The sequence below is a fragment of the Dromaius novaehollandiae genome, chromosome 1 (genome assembly GCF_036370855.1).
Source record: "Dromaius novaehollandiae isolate bDroNov1 chromosome 1, bDroNov1.hap1, whole genome shotgun sequence".
NCBI lineage: Eukaryota > Metazoa > Chordata > Aves > Casuariiformes > Dromaiidae > Dromaius > Dromaius novaehollandiae.
Genome location: NC_088098.1, coordinates 153,123,184 through 153,136,551, shown reverse-complemented (window position 1 = coordinate 153,136,551; position 13,368 = coordinate 153,123,184). Strand labels below are relative to the sequence as shown.

Below are 13,368 nucleotides of genomic sequence, written 5' to 3'. Positions count from 1 at the left end.
ATCAGTGGGGAAGAGTGGTAGGAGTGGGAAGGAATAGATGGAATAACTTAAACGGGGATTGCTGAAAAGGCAACATGTCATTACACTACGCCTTTGCAGATATCTGCTGAAGTATTTTGGCTGGCTGTTGCTGGCCTTCATTTATTGGCATTAAAAGTTACCTAGGAAGAGATGTATGCAAAGTGTCCTAGATTGCCAATGATTTTTCCTGGACAACATCAGAGGAATTATTGGTATGACTTGTCCTGCCTTCCTGCCCTTTATGCAGCTACAGTCGGGTTAGAGCTTGCAAGATGGCTGATGAGGTGCATCTTTCAGACAGGCTTTAGGGCATCCCCTCATTTCTCTTCTGTTCAGTATGTTGATCTGCACTTGTTCTGTCCAAATCCTCGTTTCTGTACCTGCAGCTCCTGCTGTGCTCTAGTCTTCTGCACTTCCCAGCACTTGTCCTGCCCTTGCCTTTACACTATGTAATGGATAGCGCTTATTGTCTTTCTGGGTTATTCCGGTATTCTGATTTTCAACCTGGCTCTAGTTAAACTGGGTATTTTCCTTGTCCTCATGCGGTCTTTGGTTATTAATTTTGGCCTCACTTGACTTCAGCTTCTTGATTCTTGCTTTTGGTCACTTCCTTGGTTAGCTTCGGCAAGTGCATACAAGGGTCTAGGTCTTGATCAGGCTGAGTAGCCTATCAACATGTCACCAAAAGAGACATCCTCTCTCTCTGTTTCATAACCTGATCTCTCTCCTGCAAGAATCAATTTTTTCCCAGTTTGGGGGGGACCTGGCTGTTGCCTGCAAGGTTTTCAGAATAAGTCTGAAAATCCACAAGAGATTTCTGCAAATGGTCCCAAGTGTTCCCCATGCTTTTCTCAAGTACTATTGCCTAAAACATTTGAACACAAATAACACATTAGAGTTTCCTTGGCCAATGCCACCTGCTTTTATTTTTAGAGCTGCAAATGGCCTTTTAGGATCAAAGGTGAGACCAATGAGATGACTGGAATATCCTGTCTTAGGAACAGTGTGGTCAGGTTTCTTATTCATGAAGCCTGACAGACAAGTTGTAGGTTATTTGACAAATCAGACTTCACCAAACATTGGAAAATGTCCTTCAGGCACAGGTATCACCTGGTTGCCAATTATGATGATGAATGGTAGCCACTGGTAGTGGACACAGAAGGAGGTTAAGCTGGAACAGGAATTCTGTTTTCAGCAGCTTCAGCACTGAGTTATTCCACATCAAATCATCCAATATTTGTTGTTCTCATGCTGTGGACATCTGTTCGAGGCATCAACATCTGAAGATCAGTATTGACTCTGTATATTCTGCATAAATTGCAGGCATTTTTGCTCATTCTGTCTATTTTCGGTAACTTCAGAGGAGTCCAGTGGTACACCTATAACCTACGTATGACCCACAGCCATTCTTCACTTTGCTGTGCCTCTGTCACCAAGCCTAGGAGAAGTAGTCCGAGACATCCCAAATAATCCAGTACTTTCAAGAAACTTTTTAGAACTAGACATCACAAAACTGCACTATTCTAGTCCAGGACTGAGTAATCCTTGATCTGATTGATGCGTCACTACTTCCAGACCAGCCACATGCAAGACCGATTTCACTTTGTGGTCTCAATTCAGGGATACCTTGCTGGTGAAAGATTAATCTGAAGATAAATTACTATATACTTTCCCTGTTCTTATCCTTATTCTGTTCATTATTGGTGACCTCCCCAGTAACTTGCCACTGTCAGACACAGGATGGTGGCATTGTCTGAATCAGCATAATCATTTTTATGTTCTTATTTGATATCCTCATATTATTTGATAGGATAAATCAAATGCCAAGTATCCAACAATGCTTGCTAAAAGCTATTGGGAGCGATGCTGAACACTGTGGGATGTGACTGTCCGTGGGAGCTAAAGCACTAGGTGAGATCCTGGGAGCCTGTTGGAAAGGTGCTAAGACATCAGCCAGACTCTAGAGCCTGCTGCATGGCCTTGGAGGCGGATGCTAATGACGTGTTGCCTGACTGTAGCCACTGCTACCCTAGATTGACAGAAACTCTCCATGGTTGCAGGACCCTTGAGCTGACCTGAGTCACAGCCTCTTTTCCTGCCTCCTTTCATCCCTAGGACCTGCCTGGGTTTCCAGCCCTGCATCCCAAGCTTCTGGGTGCCCCAGCCCTGAGGTGTACGGCATATACACCATCCTGCTGCACAACGCAGAGGCAAGTCCAGGGCAGAGTGGGGCCGGCAGCCAGGCTGCAGCCAGGGCCACGAGGTTCGGGCCCGGGCGAGGGAAGGGGAGAAGTTTCTTGGTCGTCTCCGTCCCACAGACACAGGTGGGGCCTGCGGGGGCTCCTGAAAGTCCATGGGTTAGGGAGGAGGATGGGCATGGGGATGAGGCTGATAAGCATGCAGATGAAGACAGGGATGGAGGCGATGGGGATGTGGACGATGACGATGGCGCTGACCCCACAGCGCCGACCGTTGCGGAGGTCGGGCGGGGGTTCTGGGGCAACCCTGCCCCCCGCCTTCGCCGCGAAGTCTCGCGAGATTCCTCCCGTAGAGCGGCCAGTTCTCGCGAGGTTTGCGCCGGGCTGCGGCGGCGGTTCCATGAGGTCGGAGCGGGAGGCCGGGCCGGGGTCGGGGCTGGGGCTGGCGCGGGGCGGCGGCGGCCGGGAGAAGTGGCCTATGGAGGTGCCGCTGAGGCGGGAATCGCCGCGCCGCGAGCCGGAGGCTTCGCTGACCCCTTCTCCCCCGCCGGGGCCGCCGGCGGCGGCTCCCCCGCCTCTTCACCCGGCGCCGGGTAAACAGCGAGAGGAGAAAAAAACGGCGCTGAGCAAAGTGAGGGGCCGCGCGGGGGCCGGGGGCTAGCCCGAGGGCTGGGCCGTGCCCAGGGGCGAGCCCGGGGCTGAGCCGGGGAGCTGGGGGTGAGCGGGGGGGGCTTGTCTGGGGGCTGGGAGTGGGCCTGGAGGATGTGCTGTGGGCTGGGGGTGTGCCTGGGGTCTGGGGGTGTACCTGGGGGTGAGTCTGGGGGCTGGGGGTGAGCCTGGGAGTGAGGCTGGGGCTGAGCCTAGGGGCTGGGAGTGAGGCTGGGGGATGTGCTGGGGGCTGGGAGTGAGTCTGGGGGCTGGAGGTGAGCCTGGGGAATGTGCTGTGGGGCTGGGAGATGTGCTGTGGGGCTGGGGGTGTGGCTGGAGATGAGCCTGGGGGATGTGTTGTGGGGCTGGGAGATGTGCTGTGGGGCTGGGGGTGAGTCTGGGGGTGAGCCTGGGGGCTGGGGGTGAGCCTGGGGGATGTGTTGTGGGGCTGGGAGATGTGCTATGGGTCTGGGGGTGAGACTGGGGCCGAGTCTGGGGGCTGGGGGATGTGCTGAGGGACTGGGGGTGTGCATGGGAGATGTGCTGTGGGACTGGGGATGTGCCTCAAGGCTGTGCCTAGGGGCTGGGGGCGTGGCTGGGGGCAGGGGATATGCCTGGAGATGAGCCTGTTGTCTGGGGGTGAGCCTGAGGGACAGATGTGCAGGGAGTTGTGTGCCTTGGGGTTGAGCGCTGGCAGGGGTGGGGGGCAGCAGGAGAGGCACAGAACAGGTTCGAAGGGGGATTGAGGAATATGTGCAGGGGTGGGGGTTGTTTGGGAAGGGGTCTGGGAAGAGGAATAGGGAGTCAAAAGGGATCGTGTGGGTGGGTGAGCGGGTGGGGGTATTTGCCGGGAAGGTGAGGTGGAAGGGAGAGGTGCAGAGGAAGGCAAGAGCAGGGGGGCATGGAAGGGCTTAGTAAGAAGTGTTGCGTGATGTCTAAGGATCAGAGGAAGTTTATAATGAGGAGCATGGCCCTGAGACTAATTTCAAGAGAATATAGCATTTAAACACCGTCTTTGTTTCATCATCAGCAAAATGAGGGTGTTCACTTTCTTAAGTATTTTGAGGACCTCGGCAACAGTGCTGCAAATTTGCTTGTCTTTTCATCTTTCGTTCATTAAAAATTAAGATCAACTAATGCTGTGGCAAAGCAGTTCTTGCAAGAACAAGAACTTCTCTCTCCATGGTTTTATTTGAGCATTTTTCAAAGAATACTCCTATAGAGTACTGTGAGATTTGTTTTATTCCCATTTTCTAAATTGGGAAATGAAAGCACCGAAGGTCACCGTGACTTAAAGTTAAGTCATGTTCAGATATTGTCAAGAAATGGAAATACATTATCTGAATCTTGATGACCATTTTACTATTTTCTATACTGGCACCATTCTGTCATAATGGTTTTCATGCAGTCTCAGAGACTTTATTGTGAAGACATTGGACATTGTACATAAAATGCTTTTGTAATAAAAGACTTGAAAGTTAGTTGAAACAAAATCATTTTGTAAAGAGAGAATGTAAACATTTTGTGTAGTCAGTATCTATTTTTTTTGCCATTTGTTAATATTTTGTGTTCTCAGCCAGATTACAGTGGCTTGTAAGCTCTTCATCAGAATACTTCAGTTATTCTACAGTTTTACAGTGTTAGCTGTTCTCTATATTTTATGTAGCAGAAATTGATATAGGTCAATTATTCCTTGTGCCAGCAAATGTGAGGAAATAAGTCACTAGGAGGCTAGTGTTCCAACTGAAACTCCTAATTCAAGGAAGAACTTTTAAAGACTAATAATATATGATTTGTTTAGTCTTTTTCCACAGTATTTAGATCAAAGATATTTGCCCATTTTTATTTTATATGTGCAGGTAGTTATTCGCCGGCTTCCTCCTTGTCTAACTAAGGAGCAACTGGAGGAACAGCTACATCCTCTACCTGCCCATGATTATTTTGAGTTTTGCACTGCTGATCCCAGGTGAGGATGAGCTGTTGGTCAGTACTAAATAGAAGAGAAAATGTTTGTACAGGTTTTTAGGTGCTTAAAACCTAATTATTTTGGATATAGTCACATACCAAATTACATATTTTGTCCCTGGAGCCCTTATTTTTTGTTGGGTTAGTTGTTTAAAATGTTTTTGAAAACATAGATGCATATGTAGAGATAATGCATTCCTGCCTTTTTCTTTTTACACTGGTGATTTTAAAACAAAGTTGTTGTTCTGTGAATAGGGCATAATTTTGTTGAAAATCCTCATGTTTCTTTTAACCTTTATTGGTGAAATGGAACCGGTTTCTTCTGAGCAACTTATATTCCTTCTGTGACTGTTTATCACCTGTGAGAAAGAGACAACCTGGGGCAAATTATATATGTGTGTATATATATATGTATATAAAGAGTGCCATTTGAGCTTAGCATCTTTGTTGGCATGTTTTTGTGTTTATTTTAGACAAATTCTCAAGGAATCCAATTTTATTAATTTTTGTCTCATTCAAAACTAAAAAAAGAGAAACAGAGTGGTTGATTTAAACTAATCAGAATTGCTAATATATTTATTTAATATGCTGAGTATCACACTGTTAAAATACAGTTCCCTTCTAAGAAAGCAATTTCCAGAGCAAAAGGAACTTAACATTTAAATCAACCAAAACATCCTTTTTGAGAATGTAGTACATCTACATGTGTTCTGAAGAAACAGAGGATAAGATTTATCTCGCTGGACTGCAGACTGTCTTAACCTATCTTAGTATATGATGAATCACCCTCCACAGGCACCAGATTCTTTCCATCGACTCCAGAGAGATCCTGGATGATTATTGTAGACTAATTTTCAGAGTTTTTTAACGTTAAGAATGACCTCACCCAAAGCAGAAACCTACTCTGTTCTTAGGAAATTGCACTTGAACAATCCAGCTCCTGGGCTGAGCATTAACTGAGAGGATACTGCCACCTCTTGCTACCACTGTTCTGTAGATGGATAGATCTAATTATATTGTCTCTCTCAGAGTAAATTCCACGATCAGAAAGGAACAAAAGTCTATTTTGTGAAAGCTCGTGGCAGTTCAGTGCTTGCCTGACCCAGGCAGTTATGCATATGCACAGCAACAAAATAGTAATTCCTTAAGCTTTTCTGGCAGAACCACAAAGGGTGTGAAGTTAGGTAAGAGGAGTGTTTAGTCTGATCGAAAGTCTTTATAGTTACTACTTACATTTTTCTTATGAATCTAGACATCAGTATTTACGAGTGGGTCACTTCAAGGATTCTATCCCAACTGTTCATTTGATAGCAGAAGACTTTATCAAAGGCAAAATGAAAATTCTCCTAAAAACATGTCCCTGCCCTCAATGTACGTGGCTGCCTAAATGCCAGGAAACATTATCATTTGAAATGTCCAGAGCTATTGTTGGCACAAGACTCTTAATACGTTTAATCTTTCTCTCTATCTTTATACGATGAAATTTGGAATATTCACAAGTCTTACTGCTTACTCATTTAATTACATTTATGTTAGGTCTCCAATGAAAGATTTTGCAGGCTCTTTCTTGTACTATATTAATCATCACCTACTTTCAAATAGCCAGTGACAGAACATATTAATATATAAAAAGTTTGTTAAATGGCAAATATGACCCAGTAGCTTGTTTTGGTAGAGAGAGGAGTAGATGCTCAAAACACTTCAAAAATTCCTTTGCCTTGAAGAGCAGCTCTTGGTGATTAGAAGTAACAAAAATCTTGAAGAAAATAAAGCTGCATTTCTGATACTGTTTTGCTCCTATACTTCAAGATGTAGCAAGCAAAGAATATGATTTTTTAAATTTTTTTTAAACAGTGAAATCTCTGATATTTGTTATTTGTCAGATTCCTTGAGTCCTTTGAGGCCTGTAATAAAATAGTGATCTTGGGGGGAAATGTTATCTTGCTCTTGAGTTTTGATTCCTGTTCTCTTCTGCCTCCAGAAACTTAGGCTCTCTCTAGAGGAAAAATATTTTCATACAGTTTTGGATTTTTCATCATGGAGTGTTTCATATTCCTTATTTTTTTGCTTCATCTTGCTTCCTAAAAAATTATGCTTTCATACAAAAGCTATATTTTTTCAGAAGGGATTTGTCACTGGAAGGTTTGTATGGCTACAGTCCTTTCAGCAAACTACACTATTTAAGTGGTCTTTCAGCTGCAGTTCTGCAGAGTATTGGCTTGTCTATTTATTTATTCTTTCACTGCCCCAGAATCATCCTGATTGGTTTTCCCCCTTTGTTTCAATGCTGACACATACCTATGCATGTCTGTGTAACTCATGACGAGTTCACATACTCTAAATTACTTATAATACTCATGCTTTCTTGTGATTGTGACAAGGAATTGAGGACTCAGCCATTTTGTGGAAAAAAAGCAAACGAGATAAGTATCTTTTTTCCTTTTTTTTTTTTTTTTTTTTTTTTTTTTTTTTTTTTTTCCCCTCCTGGTCTTTGGAAAGCAAAGGTCTACAAGCCACTAGTAATATAAATGAAGGGAAAGGAACAGCCCTTACTATGTTGTCCCAAGGATTTATGGCAGAATTACAAAAAACACGGATGATGAAATTAACATTTTTGGTATTGGTCTCCATGTAAGTGCAAATTAGGATACTGTGGACTAGCTTTCTACTTAAGAGTTTAAGACCTCTCAAGTATCCCAGCATAGACTGAAAAGTTTGACCAGAATGTACAGTAAAGTTTCAGAAATTTCATGGTGGAAACAAGATCAGCTAAGAGCCTTAGTGACACTGACCCAGAGAAGAATTCTTTTATAAGTATTAACCATTATATTGCAATAATCTGTCATGTTACAGATAGCTTACAAGATTTTGGAAAACTCCTTGTGGAAATGTCTTCATGCTATTCTAGCTAGCAGGTACTGCCACAGAACAAGGTAGACATGTTTTCTCTATGGTGCCATTTGTCTTTTACTGGTTAGCTTTTTTTTTCTGGCTCCTGTGCCGTGCTCATAATGGAAACCAATCCAGAAAATTCAGTTCTTAAGCGCATGGGAAAAGATTATAAACAATTTCATACTACCTAGCAAGAGAATGATTCTGAGAAGCTGTTCAGCAGGGAGGACCTGTTTGTTGGAAAGAGAAAGGGGCATACAAGTATGCAAGTTCTGATGCAGAACTGGACAAGAGCCCTAAGAGCTGTAACACCTCAGTTTAACCCTGTTCTGTAATCTCTAGAAGACGTAAGTTTCTAAAAGCTAATTCAGGTTTCTCCAACTGCAGAATGCAGGCATAATTCGTTTTCACACCATGCTGTTAAACTGTGGAAGTCTTTGTCAAGGGATGATGTCAGAAATGATGTAGGCCAAAAGATAAAATGGTTCAAAAAGCAGTTAGACAAGTATTTATAGCAAATTCATGAAAACCTATTAAACACAAGGTCGCAAGTTCTGTATTATGAAATCCTCAGGCTGCAATTAGCTGAAAGGTTATACTAGGGAAAGTGTTGGTGTATAGTTGCCCTTTTAAAATATGCTTTCTATAAGCATCCTCTACCAGTTGCTTTCAGAAACAGAACTAGAGAAGTCTAACTATAACCATTCCTACATTTTTATTTCTAAGGTCATCTCACCCTGGGGGACAAAACAGTTGCAGTCCCACCTATATGCTTTTGCAAGATCTGCACACATATATCAACTCCACAGCTTCACTGTTTTTACACTGTAAAGGTTATTTCTAAGTTTACAATGTCTTGTTGTACATGAAAACTATAAAACTTTTAAAAATTTCACTTGACTGACATGTCATTGAGTTACAGCACTTTTTCAGTTACATCCATTTCAATAAAATCATTTCACAAAATACGACTGTTGTGTTGTATTTCATTCATTTGTTCAGATTCATTTAATTCACTACATTACATTTATTTTTCTCCCTTGTACCTTGATATCAAAACACAAGCAGAATACATAGTTTCTGTGGCTGATTCTATGGCATTTAGGGATGTTTGGTAGATGCACTATCTATAAGTGATAACACTGACTCTGCCTACTCAACAGTCTGGCTTGTTCTCAGACTCCAAATGTTATCTTAACTGTTTCTTCCAGATACTCTTTTATGTCTTCATATAAATGTTTCTGAGTTGTCTTAAACTTGAGTGCAGTGATTGAGGTCTGGCCCTCTGGGATTTGGCTCATCCTTCAGGACTGGCACCGAATACTGTGTGCTAGAAATCCTTAATATTGTTGTGAGGTTATAAAAGTAAAGAGATATGAAAAGAAGCTTTGGTTATGTGAAAAATCAATCAAATAGCCGATGCCATACCATTTGTCATAAACAGTGATTAAGTGTCTTGCAAACAGCCCTCCTCCTTTGCCCTTCATAACTGCTTCCCAGCCATGTTGCTCAGGATTATCATAAGTAAATGACTTTGATGCTGGAGGATGGCACAATGCACCCAGGAACTGCAGCTTTGAAGGGTCAACACTTTGTCGAGCTTCCAGAGAACCACAGCTACAGCGTTCTGGATGGAGTGAGCGTCAGTTAGTCATCACGACTGCATGGTGCTTCTGCTTCTCCACGTCCAGGCAAATTGTGTTCATTTATATTTGTAAAAAGGGAAGGCTGGTGTAATTTAAAATGAAGCCAGTTTCATCTACTGTTGCACTAAATGACCGCAGAAAGTGAGAGATCAGATGAGGAAGGCCGGTGGATGTCAGCTTGACATGACAATGTAGGTGATGAGTTAGCAATTCGATCAGAAATGATTTAACACTTCAAAATTCAGATGTTGAGCTATGTGTATAATTTGAATGTGTATAAGTGTATATATATTTGTATTTTTTATGTGTGTATATCTACACACACACACTATGTTTGAGAAGTTGGTAAGTATTTTTACTAAGGTGAGATGCTTGTTTTTATACTTTACATGTTACTATTTTTATTTATATTTTAGATAATTCTGACAATTTGAAATTGCTTTCCTGAATAACACTCCTTTTATGCAATTACCTCAAAAAATACTTAGTGGAATAAGTAAACTATTAGAATGTACTTGTGTTATTAAAGTTGTCATAAAAGTAAGGGCTTAACAAGGAGATAATAGATTAAGTATTACAGAAATAAATATTACCTAACAGATTGAATATCCTTGAATACTCATCAGAAAACAAGGAAACGCTGTATAGAAATACAGAGGTGTATAGAATTAGGCTCGTTTGGTTGCTTCATAGAGATTGCTCTAACTGATATCGCAGAAAAGCCAGCATCTTGTGCAGTGCATCTGTCCAAAATACGATACGGATGGAAAGCAGTATTATAGACAAACATAGAGCAAAATAGAACCAGCTGTCTGACTCTAAAACTAACCATACAGCCTCAAAACTGAATCTCAAATCCTGATTGAAATCTGTGCAGCTAGGCACTTGTAAAAAGGAGGAGGCCTAGAGTGCAGTGGCTCTTTTGTGGAGCAGTGGCTGGGGGACTCAGCTGGAGGGCAAAGTCCTGAAGAGCAAAAGCTGTATTTTATTCAGTGATCGCTGAATGTAAAGTACAAAACCAGAGCAAGACTGCCTCTTCTTTGGAGAGGGTGCTAGAAACAAAGTCCCTTCTGGCCTTGTGAAGTGTGCATGCTTTGCTGTACAGTAACACTGATTAGTTCTTTGTGGATAGGTTAAAAGAGAATCCAAAGTGGGTGGGGATGTGGAGAGCTGCAGTCAAAGTCAGGTATCTGAAACCTGGAGTAAGAGACCGTATTTCATACAAAGGCCATTGCTAAGCGTTTTCTATTTCCTAGTTTTAGTTGGCTTCCTGTTCAGAATGTGAATTTTACACTATTTTTAGACAACTGGCCTACTCTTTTGTAGGTAAGCGTAGGACAAGGGTCTGAATTCCCTTCTGGGTTCAGGCATCAATATATTAAGCCCTCTGACATCTAACTTGCAGGCATCTAAGAACCAGCTCTTTGTAGTAGTGACTGCATTAGAGAAAGAACTTGTAATCACTAAGCGTTGTCATAGCCATATCACTATAATCTTCTACTATGATATATATGAACAATAATAAAGACACAGTCCACAAGCATGCTTTTATATTTTTGTATGCCTCTAGTGTGAATGAAGTTCTTAAAGGTGTTAGTAATGTACAGCAACTATACAGGAACCCTTTAATATTTTCAAGATGAATTTTAAGCCCACACTTTCCAGACTTCTATTTACACATTCCAGAGTCTCATTTTTCTCTTACTAATATCAGTAATAAATGCTTAGTAACCATATCAAATGTTCCTCTGTTTTGAAAGGTAGTCATTCTGATACATCTAAGCTGAAAATGGTAGAAAAATACCATGTCGTGTACCAGGAAAAATTATGCTGCCAAAGCAGACAGGAAGCAGATGGCGTTGCTATAAAAACTAAAGGAAACAAGGAAGGAATAAGTCTTTTTATTTTCATTTCTGTTTTATAATGTTTATTTGCCCAACCACAAGGTTTTAAATTATTGCAGGAAAAAAAAATCCAGCTGTCTGATGAAGCTGTTCTACTGTGCGCTGAGGCAGAGTGCTGCACTATTGCAGTGGTTGGGACACTTGTCTGAGTCTCAGTCTTTGACCTGAAGAGAGTTTTAGGATTTTACAAAAACCGAAGATGGATAAGACGCTGAAATAGTTGTTAGATTAGGAACTGAAACTCAGGACTTCACCATCTCAGATAATTATCTTGATGACTGGGCTAAAAAGTAATGTCCCTTCAAGATTTCTCTTTATGCCCTGTGCATCTTAAGCACTTCAAGTATACAATCATATTGATCTCTAATAAGTACCTGGCCTCATTTCATTTAAACATCAAAGAATGTATAAAACATATAATGACTATAAGAATAGTCCTGCTAAAGTGATAGAGAAGGAAGTTCCCTTGTTTCTGAGAGCTGCCAGGTATCAAGGAGGCGTATTCTTTTTGCCAACCAGATGGCAGCACGGAGACGTTTCTTCCAGCAAACCTATAGTTTGCCACAGTAAAATTTCCCCCCTTATGTACGCTTGTAAGTCTTTCTGTTTTTTTAAAGGAAAATAATTAACTCTATATAGGATTGAGAAGTGTCAAATATCTTTTTTTGCTTTGAAATCAGTGGGAAGGAAGCTGGCTTGTTTTGTCTGCATTGGATCTTGACTATCACTCCACGGCCACCGCTGTATTGCTTGCGCAGACAGGAGGTTTGCAAATTGAACCCTGCAGAGCCCTGAGGCCAAGCACGTCCATATGCCAGCATGCTCGTTTGGTCAGGCTGTCTGAAGGCTGCTTGCAAAGAGCTCCTATACTGCCATGAGGAATCTTTGTAGTTTGTGGCAGATGAGGGAGCACACCATGCCTGTAGCCTCTTTAGCGCTGCTTCCTATTAGCAACGTGGTCCTAGCTATATCTAAGCAGGCATTTCTGTGGTTACATTCTTACAGTTCACTCAAGGCTGTTCATTTCCTAGAATATGACAATTGTGTATGTGAATGAAAAAACTCTTCCTTAGAGTATAAGCTGCATCCTCTGTATACTTTATGAACATCTCCTAGCTGGCACAGGATCTAAATGCAAAATCTGAGTAGGTTTTTTGTTAAACTTCTCTGCTGGCTACAGATTTGGTGGTGTTGCAATCAGTCTTCTGGCGCCCAAAGTGGAATCTATGTGGATGCATACTTGAAGAGGAAAAAATGATTGCTTAGTTTGCAGTAACTATGGTTACACATGTGGATCCTGTGCTTAAGCCCATATCTTTACTCTTTCCGAATCCTTGGCAAACGTGATTCTAAATTAGCTATGACATTTAAATATAGTTACAACTGTTTGTGTTGTTTCCTGCAGCTGCTGGTGAGTTTGAGTCAGGTGCGTCAGGTGTGGGGACAGGATTATGAACATAGGTATTTAAAAGTTAGGGGCTTATGTTCAAATATATTCCAAAAAATGGCTTAATACATAGCCATCCATTGACTGAGCCACTTCATCTTAGCCTCACTGAAGGACGTTTAAGCTAAACTGTTTTACATCGTAACTGTGGGGAGGATTAAGGCATGTGCATGACATGGCTCACAGTAACTTAGCTAATGGGCGGTAATTCATTAAATTACTACAACTTCATTGTGGTTGGCACATTTAAGACAAATTATGCACCCAGAGTGGGATCTATGCCAACAAATTCTTGAAGAATCAGAATTATTTTAGGTAAGTACCTCTTTTTTCCTTTGCTAGAAATGTTTTGGATTTTTCATATTATCCAGAACTAGATATTGCATATATATTCATATACATATATGTCAAGTGGAGATTATTTATTTTTACACAATTGACTGTATTGTCTTGCCAATTAAGTTACTTAATCCTTCTTAAAGGTGAATATCTCTTTAAATACAGTGACAGCTTAGCTACTGCCTGTTGACTGGGAGTTTTTACTTTCCTTCTACTGTTTTAGCAACAGAAGACTTCCTTAGCATGCTCAAAAAGTTATCCAAAAGCACTGCAGTTAGTCATATCTCTTGAATCATGAAAAATTAGAC

The 13,368-nt window shown here is 41.7% G+C and overlaps 1 protein-coding gene across 3 annotated transcripts in view; it reads left to right on the top strand.

The window, feature by feature from the left end:
- Nucleotides 1-2,574: 2,574 nt before the first annotated feature.
- UPF3A (UPF3A regulator of nonsense mediated mRNA decay) overlaps nucleotides 2,575-13,368 on the top strand; it is a 28,583-nt gene continuing 17,789 nt past the window's right edge. For all 3 annotated transcript variants that reach the window (XM_026096937.2, XM_026096939.2, XM_026096938.2), the window contains exons 1-2: nucleotides 2,575-2,850; nucleotides 4,727-4,833. In XM_026096937.2, coding sequence (XP_025952722.2) covers nucleotides 2,620-2,850; nucleotides 4,727-4,833 — 338 coding nt within the window. In that variant the 5' untranslated portion in view covers nucleotides 2,575-2,619. The remainder of the gene's footprint in view (nucleotides 2,851-4,726; nucleotides 4,834-13,368) is intronic.